Genomic DNA, 13252 nt, shown 5'->3' with positions numbered 1-13252 from the left:
AGGTGTTTAAATTATACTTAGAATTAAATAAAAGTAGAATGAGTAAAATAAAAGATAGTCTAATTACTAAATTTGTAATTTACATTTTATTTTTTTCCTGACCTGTCATGCCTTTTGTCTTTTAACGATTAAAAAAACCATTTCTTCAAGTCACATCATAACGGCGTGATAAGTTCAACGGCACAATGATCAGAAAAGTTTAATCCATAAAAATGATTGAGTAAATTGAAAATTTTGAAATTACAGTAAATAAAACAAGAATCGTATGAAATTTAAGTTATCGAATTTGTAATTTACCCTTTTTATTAATGATATTAGCTTTTGAAGTCTCAATACCATCTTCACTAGTTTTCTCGTGCTAACTTCCGAAGGCCAAACCTTTCCTTCAGCATCCTCAACCGATTCCTCCATTGTTGCTTCACTAACTGCTTTTAGGAGTAACTTCTAATGATGGAGGCCTTGCTTCATAGTGGTTTGCTGCCGTTTCTAGAGCTTCTTCACTATCTTCGTTTGTTGCAGTGCTTGCTAATGATTGCGGCTTTGCTTCAATATCTATGGCTTTGATCTTTAAAGCTTCTTCACCGACTTTGTTTAATGATGCAATCTCTAATGACTGCAGTTTCTCCTTATAATCCTTGATTTCAGCTTTTGCAGCTTCCATGATATCTTTAATTGCTTCAAAATCTCCGATTTCGGTTCCCGCACCATTTTCAGTAACCTTGTTGGTGTCACTAGCTTCCAGAAATTCAACATTTGCTATGGTCTTTGCAGCTTCATCAACTTTGTTTGTTGCGCCAACTTTCAACGGCCCAAGCTTTGCATCGAGATCCTTGACTTTGTATGTTAGAGATCTCACATCTCGGATGTTTGCTAACTTCGTAGAATAATTCTGTAGTGAAGAAAAGGGATGCACAAAATAAGAAGAGCAGAGCAACATGTCATTTTATGTCAATGACTTTTTTGTCTTCTCAAATAATTCAAAATGATGATTTTCATTTCATTCCTACTCCACCATGTATGGTTAATGCCGGAAATTTGGAGTTGAGCTTCACCCTAGACTTTCATACATTCCAATGTCATTATGATTGCTTGATGAGAATTTATTCAAGCTAAATATATGTGCATTAGCAAATCATCCTAATTGCATAGTGATCTTGATAACCTAAATCTTGCAGGCATCTTTTACATGATTTCCATTAATATTTTATAAGCTGATTCAAAATTTCCAGTTCAATAATTGAAGTATAAATCAACTGATTTAGTTCACCACATCGGGTTAGTAAAGCTTTCTTCAGTTATGATTATTTTGAGTTAGAAACTAGAATTAGTCATAAAAGTTATGGTTTTAAATGATTCTATAGTCTTTCACCATGATGTTTCATGAAATGGTCTTGCAAACAAATGACAAAGAAAGATATGCAGTGCTTTAACAGTAGTAATTTATATAAACTGGTTGCCTGTAGATGCAAAAAAAAAAAAAAAAGTATTTGGGGTGAGAAATCATCAATCATATCTTAACTCACCTGTTGTAGCTGCTCCACTCGTTTTCTTAGAACCTCTACAGATGCTTCCTTGTGAATGACTTGAAGAATGAATAGCAGGTGAGAATGGAGGTCTGAGAAACAATGTTCTTCACTTTTACATTGGGGTAATGGAGATTTGCAACCTGCTGAATAAAAAGGGCAGTTCACAAGCTTCATCGGGCAGGTGGTTATGCAGTGTCTGTCCATGTGATGTCGCATGAGGTTAGCTGGGCACTTTTGTTCACAAGGAATTACTTTGAAAGCGCACACTGAATCATGCTTCTCCATCTGACTAGCTGAAAATCTGGCATGACACCCTTCATTTTGGCAGGTCCTTGGTCTATATTTACAAGTTGGCATATGTTGATCAAGTTCATCTGCTGAATAAAATTTCATGTCACAGTGAAATTCATTCTTCAGGTCAACATTCTTCATCAAAGTTTGTGCAATCTCTTCTCTGTTGTCTATTGACCAAAATCCATTAATTTCCATTTCTTGTGCAAAATCATCTATATTGTCTTCTCTGTTATCACTTTGTAACCATCCTGAAACTCGACTGAACAAATTCCTCTTTGTACTTGCAAATTCATTAATCAAGTAAGCAATGATATCATAAGGATGGTCATATGCTTCAACCTCAAGACCATCATCCAAGACAACAGATTCGGCCACAAAGGTTTCACTTCTTTGCATTAGATACTCCACCATTTCTTTTCTAATTTCAGCCGCTACTGAAGCAGGGGCCTTGAAAACGTCACCGGTAGTACTGTCGACACAAGCTGTAGCTAACCCTGGGAGGAATGCTCGAGCTATGTTGTAAACTACTTTTGCATCACAAAGCTGGCAGTAAAATGTAGGACCACCCTCTTTTTCATCCTTGACCTTCTCTGGTGTAAGTTCGACATCATTTCGAGGAAGATCAGTGAACGGAGATGCCTGCAAAAATGGTGTTACCTACAACATTTCATTACCTGTTCGATAATAAACTTAATCTGGCAACTAAAAAAGAGTAGTAGAATTAACATCAGTAAATCCAGTAAGCCCATTAGGAATGAGAAAACATATCCACCAAGCTTCTACTACAAAAACAAAGACATGAACTCGAGTTTGGTCCAGTTGATTCGTGCAGAAGAGAAATGGGGCAATTCGACCTCTTGTTTATCAGTGAAATATATTCCTAAAGCTATTTGGCAACTCCTTCCCTAATCCCAAGCTACGATTTCATTTGTAGAACAGGATAATTCAGCATTTTGTATAGGTAAGTAGATTTCTCTGAAAACATAGCCTATCATCAAAATAAAAACTTTATCTGCGAAATTTTATTCCACTAAATACTTGATAATTAGAAGGGTTAAATAAAATTAAGTACTTCTAACAACCAATTAACTCTGCAAATTATACTTGTTTGTTGTTGCAATGTATCGTCATGTGGAGACCTTCACCCAAATCGTCCACACCCAAAATCACAAGACCAGCAAACAGTTCTGTTTCTCTCTTTAACATTAAACATTTAAAGAAAACCCAAGTTCTTTCAAAGAAGCTTGAATTTCATACGAAAACAAGTTGAACTGCAACAATTCGTTTAATTTCTATAAGAAGTGGAAATATCATGTCATAAATCCAACGATTTGCAAGTCAATTGCTTGAATTCCCCCAATGTGAAATTAAAAACCTTGAAATGCATCAAAATCGTAATCTTAAAAGGATGGTAATGGAAGAACAAAAAATCACAGTATGTATAATCATTCAAGTAATCACATATAGCACAAAAAGTAACAAAAAAGAGAAATACCTCCATTTTGAAATGCCTAATAAAACCTTGGAAATCGAGAGGCACAAAGGATTTAACCTTGACAATTGACCTGTTGAATTCTCATTTTCTTTATAAATAGAGAAAATAAAATATGAATGAGAGCCTTGTTTTCACTCCCAATATTTACCTGCTCTAACCATCTCTTGCCTTTTATTTTACCTTCACCGAAATAATCTCGGCGTTATATTGACCTGTTGAATGCCTTTTATTTTGCCTTTGATTTTCAATATAATTTTGTTTTCGTTAAAAGTACTAGGATAAACAACATTTCTGGTCACCCAACTTTGATTATGTTTATGTTTTAATCACTTATCTTAAATGAATTATTTTCATCATTTTATTTTTTCCCCTCTTGACTAGAGGTGCTTATCGAGCAAGTCGATCACAAGTTGGATGCTCAACTCATGTCCGTTAAAAAAAATTTATTGCTCGACTCAACTCGACTCGTTAAAATTTTGCTTAACTCGTTACTCGTTAAACTCACCGAAATTTTTACTTTATTTTTTAACTATAGATAAAATTTGATAATAATATATATAGCTTAATATAAACATAAATTAATAAATTAACAAAAAAATTATATGAAGCACTTTCAAAATCTAAATTTTAAAATAACAATATACAAATATGTTAAAATAATAAATCAGGTTTGACTTCTAGGTGTAGTAAAACAATAATTATTAATTAATAATTTATTATTCTTTTGTTGTTTATTAAAAATTAATATACTAGTAATTTATCATATTTTTTATTATCTATTTGTAACACCCCCAACCCGTACCCGACCCGGATATGAGTCAGAGATATTACATTGACTTTTAAAACACAACTCTTAACCAATAATAGCAAAATATTTGAACTTATATTAAGAAAATACGATAATATACATATTGTAATATAAGTTTACCAAAATATTCAGAGCATACACAACTTAACCCTTTAATTACATGCCAACTGCCATTTACATAACAAAATGACCTACTGATTAAGTTGCTTATGATCTGGTGGTTGCAGGAGTAATGCTGTCAAGCTGCTTCACCTGTCTCGTCTACTTTCTCGGATCCTACGTGTGAAACACTCACACGCTAAGTCATTGACTTAGTGAGGCAATGTAATAATAATAACAAGGCAATGTAATGAAAATGTCATAATCATATGAAATGAGATGGAAGCATGTACTTAATCAATGTAGTCTACATCATCAATATCCATACCTGTAAGCATATTACTTTAACATTCATGAATTTGTATTAATAAGTTTATTGGCTCATGATATCATATTGAGAACCTAAGGTATATGAGTAATGTGAGGTTGTGCACTATGCTGTCACCACAGCTCGTATAAATGCACCGAAGTGCCGCGTAAAATTGCACCGTAGTGCCATATAATAATGTCCATAAGGACCACATAGAATTCCTTAAGAATCATATACATATGCTAGGGATCACATATGTGTCTCACCAGACTTCACACATGTTCCAAAGAATATATATATCCCGAAGGACCGCGTAGAATATTGTCCCGAAGGACCGCGTAAACCCTCTACCCTTGGCATGCCAACTATACCTATAGTTCTCATCTACATAACATGGGCTTTTACATTTCACGTAGTCTATATCGCGTAGACATGTAAATTCTTACCTTTTCACATAGCTCATAACTTTTCATGCATATTCATGTCATATAATTCATGTTATATGAATTCATGTCATGTCTCATAATACAGAATATGATCATGTACCAAGATATAAAATCTAGACTTATCACAAGTCTAGAATTGAGTATATTTCTATAATTATGCTATGCTTATGCACACACCTATATTTCTTTGTCTTTTCCTTGATCGATCCTACTTGTAGATTATTCCTGAACTCGTGTAGGCTCAGTATCTACATAAACATAATTTTCAAGATGATTATCAGATGTCTATGTCTTGAAATTAATCTTTAATAGCCTACCAATTTAAGGAATTAATAGTTTAGTCTTTCTCCTTTTTTTTATATGGGGGAATCGGTTCCCCCCCTGGGGGTATCGATTCCCCTCTAGCATTATGGAAATTCATATACGTTGAGGGGGTATCGATTCCCCTTGAATGGGTATCGATTCCCCTAGCCCAGAAATCCTATTTTGAGCTCGAAAATAATCTAACTTCAGCTCAAACATTCATATTTCACTCCCTTTAATACTCTTAGCTTTCATACACTTACTTAAACTAATTATTATCCATTCAATACCTCTAAAACTAAAAAAAACTAATCATCCATATAGAATTTAAGAATCTTACTCAAATTCCAACTTGTTCTAATTTTAATTCTATCACTTCATACTTCTTAATTAACTTATTGACAAGTCAAAAATCTTATTCAAACTTCAAAAACTCATCCATATCAAAATTTCATCTAAAAACTCATTTTCCAAATCTATCTCTAAAACACTTATCTTGTTGTCTTAATGTCATATAAGCTTTCCTTTAGCTTATATAACATCCAAACTTCAATTTCCAAGCTAAAAATCAAAGAAACTACCAAGGTTCAGATTCTTACCTTAAACTTGGTCTTCACGTTTGGAAGAAGAGAAGAGTGAAGAAGAGAAATGTCTGGAACCTTGTTTCCTACTCAAGTCCCACATGGGTTATAATATATCCCCATAAAAATTTTTAATTAATTTTTTCCTTGCAAATGACCATTTTGTCCTTAATTTCATTTCATATTTACTAACAATTATTTTTAAACTATATTATTATTCTACTTTAATCACCAAATTCTGAATTTTTACAATTTAGTCACTAATCCGTTACTTAGGATGTTACAAATCTCTCCCCCTTAAGAAAATTCGTCCTCGAATTTTCATTGCACGAACAAATGAGGGTATTGATGTCGCATATCTTCTTCACGCTCTCACGTTGCTTCTTCTACTTTGTGATTTCTCCACAACACTTTGACCAAAGGAATAATTTTATTCCTTAGTTGCTTCACCTCGTAAGCTAATATATGAACATGTTCTTCCTCATACGTCAAGTTAAGTCGAACCTCAATCTCTTCTGGTGTCACGATATGAGAGGGATCAGATCTATATCTTCGAAGCATTGAAACGTGAAAGACATCATGTATCTTTTCCATCTCATGTGGTAAAGCTAGCTGATATGCTACAGGTCCTACTCTCTTTACAATCTCATATGGTCCAATAAACCGAGGACTCAATTTTCCTTTTCGACCAAATCTCAACACCTTCTTCCATGGAGACACTTTTAAAAACACTTTATCTCCAACTTGAAATTCAATTTCTTTCCTTTTAAGATCAGAATAGGACTTTTGCCGATCAGAGGCCACTTTGAGATTATGCTGAATTTCTCGAACTTTCTGTTCTACATCTTGAATTAAATCTGGACCAAGAACACTTCGGTCTTTGAGTTCATACCAATTTAATGGAGTACGACATTTTCTTCCATATAATGCTTCATATGGGGCCATCTTTATACTAGACTGATAACTATTATTGTAAGCGAACTCTGCCAGCGGTAAATACTTTTCCCATGATCCTTTAAATTCCATTACGCATGCTCTCAACATATCTTCCAATATCTGAATAGTTCTCTCTGATTGCCCATCAGTCTGAGGATGAAAAGCCGTACTAAAGTTTAAACGAGTCCCCAACACTCCATGCAAAGATTTCCAGAATCTATAAGTGGATCGAGGGTCTCGATCAGAGACTATGGAAACATGTACTCCATGCAATTTAATAACTTCTCTAATATACAACTCTGCATACTTTTCCATAGAGAAATCCGTTCTAACCGGAAGGAAATGCGCTGACTTAGTTAATCGATCAACAATTACCCATATTTATTCTCTTTTGTTCGGAGTCAAGGGTAACCCTGAAACAAAATCCATCGTAACATTTTCCCATTTCCATTGAGGAATGAAAAGCGGTTGCAATAATCCTGATGGAACTTGATGCTCGGCTTTGACTTGTTGACATGTCAAACACTTAGACACAAATTCGTTGATGCTTTGTTTCATCCCTGACCACCAAAATCGATCCTTCAAATCCATATACATCTTGGTTCCACCCGGGTGCATCGTTAACGGACTGCAATGAGCCTCTGCTAATATTTATTTCTTCAAGTCGTCATTGTCGGGTATTACAATTCTTCCTTTACAATATAGATTTCCATCTGACTTAATCTCAAAGTCTTTAATCTCTTTGTTCTTTACTTGTTCAATTCTTTTCAAACACACTTCATCTTTACTTTGTAATTCTCCTATTCGTTCCAACCATGCTGGTTTAAGGGTTAATTCTGCACAAAGACCACCGTCTCCCGTTAAAGATAATCTTGCATCCATAGCTCGTAAAGCTGCAAACGTCTTTCTACTCAAAGCATCTGCTACCACATTCGCCTTTCCGGGATGATAGTCAATTATCACATCATAATCTTTTAAGAACTCTACCCATCTACGTTGCCTAAAATTCAATTCTTTTTGAGTCATCAGGTACTTCATGCTCTTATGATCCGTATATAAGTAACAACGCTCCCCATAAAGATAATGACGCCAAATCCTGAGAGCGAATACTACAGCAACCATTTCTAAATCATGAGTGGGGTAATTCCTTTCAAGTGGTTTCAACTGTCTCGATGCATACACTACCACCTTTCCTTCTTGCATTAATACACACCCCAACCCGTTATGGGATACGTCACTGAATACTACAAAATTCTTGCCAGATTCCGGTTGAACCAATATCGGAGTTTCCGTCAGAATTCTCTTTAAAGCTTCGAAACTTTCTTGACATTCAGAAGTCCAAACAAATGGTACGTTCTTTCTCATTAGCTTTGTTAGAGGCAGCACAATCATCGACAAATTCTTAACGAATCTTCGATAGTAACCGGCAAGTCCAAGAAAACTCCGAACTTCAGACACATTCTTAGGAACTTCCCAATCCATTATAGCTTTAACCTTCTGAGGGTCTACTCTAATCCCAACTGCCGAGATCACATGCCCCAAGAAAATTACTTCGTTTAGCCAAAATTCACATTTGGACAATTTCGCATAGAGATTTTTATCCCTGAGAATTTGCAAAACTAGCCTCAGATGTGTGCTGTGCTCTTCAATGGACTTCGAGTAAACCAGTATGTCATCAATAAAGACAACAACAAATTGGTCCAGATAGGGCTGAAAAATCCTGTTCATGAGATCCATGAAAGCAGCAGGTGCATTCGTTACTCCGAATGGCATTACGATGAATTCATAATGACCATATCTCGTTCTGAAAAGCGTCTTCGGAATATCTTTCTCCTGGATCTTCAATTGATGATAACCCGAACGTAGATCGATCTTCGAAAATACCGAAGCTCCTTTTAGTTGATCAAACAAGTCATCAATGCGTGGAATGGGATACTTGTTCTTGATGGTCACCTTATTAAGCTGTCGATAATCAATACAGAGACGCATTGATCCATCATTCTTCTTAACAAATAATACCGGAGCTCCCCAAGGCGATACACTTGGTCGGATAAATCCCTTCTCTAGCAACTCTTGTAATTGATTCTTTAACTCTTGCAGTTCTTTTGGAGCCATTCGATAAGGTGCCATTGCAATCGGAGCTGTTCCCGGCATTATTTCAATTTGAAATTCTACCTCTCTATCCGGAGGTAATCCAGGCAACTCAGCCGGGAAAACTTCAGGGAATTCTTGAACAATTGAAATCTCCTTTAGCCCTTTCTCTATAGCTCTTAAATCTATTACATTTGCAAGAAATCCTTGACATCCCTGTAGCAATAACTTCTTAGCTGACATTACTGACATTACATTTGCTAAGGGATTAAACTTTTCACTGCTCACACTTATCTCTGTTCCTCCTGGACTTTTCAGGGTTACCTTTTTCAATCTGCAATTAACCTCTCCATAATAACAGAACAGCCAATCCATTCCCAGAATCACTTCAAACTCGTCAAAGGGTAATTCCATCAGATTAGCAGGGAATTCAATTCCCTGAACCTTTATGGGACACCCCTTACAGACTTTATTCACCCGAGCACTATGGCCTAATGGAGTTGTTACTATAATCTCATTACTCGTAGCTTCTAAGGGAATCCTCAATTCCTTTACTAACTTACTTGTAATATAAGAATAATTAGAACCCGGATCAATCAGTACCAATACTGATTTATCATACAACTGAAAAGTACCTACTATAATATCAGGGTCATCACGGTCTTCACTTGTCTTTAGATTGTATACCTGAGCAGTGGATCGAACTTCAGGTTGAGCAGAGAATTCAGACAGGTTCCTTCCTCTGCCTCTTCCTCGTCCTCTTTGTGAGGAAGAATCAACTCTTCCAGATGGTGCAGGCTCACCAACAATCAATGGACAATCCCTGATAAAATGTTCGGCATCTCCGCATCGAAAACAAGTCCCAGCAGCCATCCGACAAGCCCCATAATGGTTTTTCCCACAGTGCTGACACTGTCTCCCTTGACTCGGAGTAGATCTCCCAGCACCAGATTCCACTGATTGCGTCTGTCTAGGTCTCACCTGACTTGCTCCTCTTGCTGAGGATGCAACTGATTCGGATCTAGTTTGCGATCGAAATCCTGAGTCTCTTCCTCTTTTTGGTGGTGCTGAACTAGAAGAAGTAGTCGTCCTCTTTGATGTCTGAACTCTTGAGTCCCCAAATCTTTCATTCTGAGCCATTTCAAGAGCTTTTGCACGATTGATCACCTCCTGGAACGAGGACAAGTTTAATACTATCAACATTTCTTTAAGTCTAGGGCGCAAGCCCTCCACGAACCATTCGCAAGCATCTTTTTCAGTAGGCACAAGCTCAGCTACAAACCTGCTCAGCTTATTAAACTCACATTCGTACTCATATACAGAGCGGCTCATCTGCTTCAAATTCATAAACTCCTGCTTCATTTGTCGGATAAACTGATCTCCAATATACTTGTTTTTAAATTCTTCTAAAAACAAAGACCAAGTCAACTGGTCGGTTGACATCCTCATGGTGACGTTCGTCCACCATATCCTCGCCTGACCCCTCAATAAAGATACAGCTCCATCTAATTTCTCAACTTCGAAACAGTGGAGACCATCTAACAATATTTTCAAATCATTCAACCAAAGATCCGCTGACACTGGACCTTCCTCAGCTTCTCCCTTAAATTCGGGAGCTCCTAAACCTCTCAACTCTTTTGCTACATTTATTCCTTGAGTTGGTGGAGTAGGAGGTTGAAGACGCGTCAAAATAACATCTAACGTTCTGAAGAACGTATCTTGATCTTGCACAGGCACTCCTTGAGATGCCTGTTCTTCACCTTGCCTGGCCAGGGCAGGTGAATTACTGCTTTCAGCATGCCTATCTTCTCCCGCTTCACTTCGGGAGCTATTATGTCAGGACATCTAATAAAAATAAACACATTGTTCTATTAGCAAAACAGCATACTCATACTATACCAGATCAGAAGTTCTCACTATTTGTTGGCATGTATTCCATTTAAAGACTCTATAGACTCTGGTTCATGCCTAGAATCGGCTAAACCATGGCTCTGATACCATTAAATGTAACACCCCCAACCCGTACCCGACCCGGATATGAGTCAGAGATATTACATTGACTTTTAAAACACAACTCTTAACCAATAATAGTAAAATATTTGAACTTATATTAAGAAAATACGATAATATACATATTGTAATATAAGTTTACCAAAATATTCAGAGCATACACAACTTAACCCTTTAATTACATGCCAACTGCCATTTACATAACAAAATGACCTACTGATTAAGTTGCTTCTGATCTGGTGGTTGTAGGAGTAATGCTGTCAAGCTGCTTCACCTGTCTCGTCTACTTTCTCGGATCCTACGTGTGAAACACTCACACGCTAAGTCATTGACTTAGTGAGGCAATGTAATAATAATAACAAGGCAATGTAATGAAAATGTCATAATCATATGAAATGAGATGGAAGCATGTACTTAATCAATGTAGTCTACATCATCAATATCCATACCTGTAAGCATATTACTTTAACATTCATGAATTTGTATTAATAAGTTTATTGGCCCATGATATCATATTGAGAACCTAAGGTATATGAGTAATGTGAGGTTGTGCACTATCCTGTCACCACAGCTCGTATAAATGCACCGAAGTGCCGCGTAGAATTGCACCGTAGTGCCATATAATAATGTCCATAAGGACCACATAGAATTCCTTAAGAATCATATACATATGCTAGGGATCACATATGTGTCTCACCAGACTTCACACATGTTCCAAATAATATATATATATCCCGAAGGACCGCGTAGAATATTGTCCCGAAGGACCGCGTAGACCCTCCTTGGCATGCCAACTATACCTATAGTTCTCATCTACATAACATGGGCTTTTACATTTCACGTAGTCTATATCGCGTAGACATGTAAATTCTTACCTTTTCACATAGCTCATAACTTTTCCTGCATATTCATGTCATATAATGCATGTTATATGAATTCATGTCACGTCTCATAATACAAAATATGATCATGTACCAAGATATAAAATCTAGACTTATCCCAAGTCTAGAATTGAGTATATTTCTATAATTATGCTATGCTTATGCACTCACCTATATTTCTTTGTCTTTTCCTCGATCGATCCTACTTGTAGATTGTTCCTGAACTCGTGTAGGCTCAGTATCTACATAAACATAATTTTCAAGATGATTATCAGATGTCTATGTCTTGAAATTAATCTTTAATAGCCTACCAATTTAAGAAATTAATAGTTTAGTCTTTCTCCTTTTTTTTATATGGGGGTATCGATTCCCCTCTAGCATTATGGAAATTCATATACGTTGAGGGGGTATCGATTCCCCTTGAATGGGTATCGATTCCCCTAGCCCAGAAATCCTATTTTGAGCTCGAAAATCATCTAACTTCAGCTCAAACATTCATATTTCACTCCCTTTAATACTCTTAGCTTTCATACACTTACTTAAACTAATTATTATCCATTCAATACCTCTAAAACTAAAAAAAACTAATCATCCATATAGAATTTAAGAATCTTACTCAAATTCCAACTTGTTCTAATTTTAATTCTATCACTTCATACTTCTTAATTAACTTATTGACAAGTCAAAAATCTTATTCAAACTTCAAAAACTCATCCATATCAAAATTTCATCTAAAAACTCATTTTCCAAATCTATCTCTAAAACACTTATCTTGTTGTCTTAATGTCATATAAGCTTTCCTTTAGCTTATATAACATCCAAACTTCAATTTCCAAGCTAAAAATCAAAGAAACTACCAAGGTTCAGATTCTTACCTTAAACTTGGTCTTCACGTTTGGAAGAAGAGAAGAGTGAAGAAGAGAAATGTCTGGAACCTTGTTTCCTACTCAAGTCCCACGTGGGTTATAATATATCCCCATAAAATTTTTTTATTAATTTTTTCCTTGCAAATGACCATTTTGTCCTTAAGTTCATTTCATATTTACTAACAATTATTTTTAAACTATATTATTATTCTACTTTAATCACCAAATTCTGAATTTTTACAATTTAGTCATTAACCCGTTACTTAGGATGTTACGCTATTAGTAAATTGATAATCGTTTGAATAAAATATTTTTTAAGATAACTACTAAAAATTATATAAAAAAAGATTAACAAGTTGCTCGCAAATTATCGAATCGAATTGAACTTTGCTTGACTCAACTTGTTAAGAACTCAAGTCAAACTCAATTTCGATTCGAGTCAACCCGAATCAAGTTTTTACGAGTCGAGTTCGAGTTGTTGAACTCATTAAACACCCCTATTATCGAGTCTTCAACAAAATTTATTTTTTCAGTAAAATTATAAAAGAAAATCTCTCAAACTTTCATCTTAATTGCCCGTCCAGCTCAGTTGGTAGAACGCAAGAC

The 13252-nt window shown here is 35.7% G+C and overlaps 1 protein-coding gene across 1 annotated transcript; it reads right to left on the bottom strand.

Annotated features, from left to right (window-relative positions):
- Positions 1 to 302: 302 nt before the first annotated feature.
- On the bottom strand, positions 303 to 3321 carry LOC120159818. Its single transcript, XM_039170355.1, has 3 exons — positions 3316 to 3321; positions 1524 to 2477; positions 303 to 889 (listed from the first exon to the last, which is right to left on the bottom strand). Exons 1-3 carry the CDS (start codon positions 3319 to 3321, stop codon positions 422 to 424), a joined length of 1428 nt encoding a protein of 475 aa, XP_039026286.1. The 3' UTR covers positions 303 to 421.
- Between the last annotated feature and the right edge of the window lie 9931 nt (positions 3322 to 13252).

This window comes from Hibiscus syriacus, unplaced genomic scaffold, assembly GCF_006381635.1.
Source record: "Hibiscus syriacus cultivar Baekdansim isolate YM2019G1 unplaced genomic scaffold, ASM638163v2 tig00111377_pilon, whole genome shotgun sequence".
In the NCBI taxonomy this organism is placed as follows: Eukaryota; Viridiplantae; Streptophyta; class Magnoliopsida; order Malvales; family Malvaceae; genus Hibiscus; species Hibiscus syriacus.
The sequence above is the reverse complement of the archived record's forward strand: the minus strand, read 5'-3'. Positions and strand labels throughout refer to the sequence as shown.

Excerpts from the sequence above, each read along its gene's own strand:
- LOC120159818 (XM_039170355.1), bottom strand. Across the intron at positions 890-1,523 it reads GAGTGGAGCAGCTACAACAG|AATTATTCTACGAAGTTAGC; the intron begins GTGAGTTAAGAT and ends TCTTCACTACAG.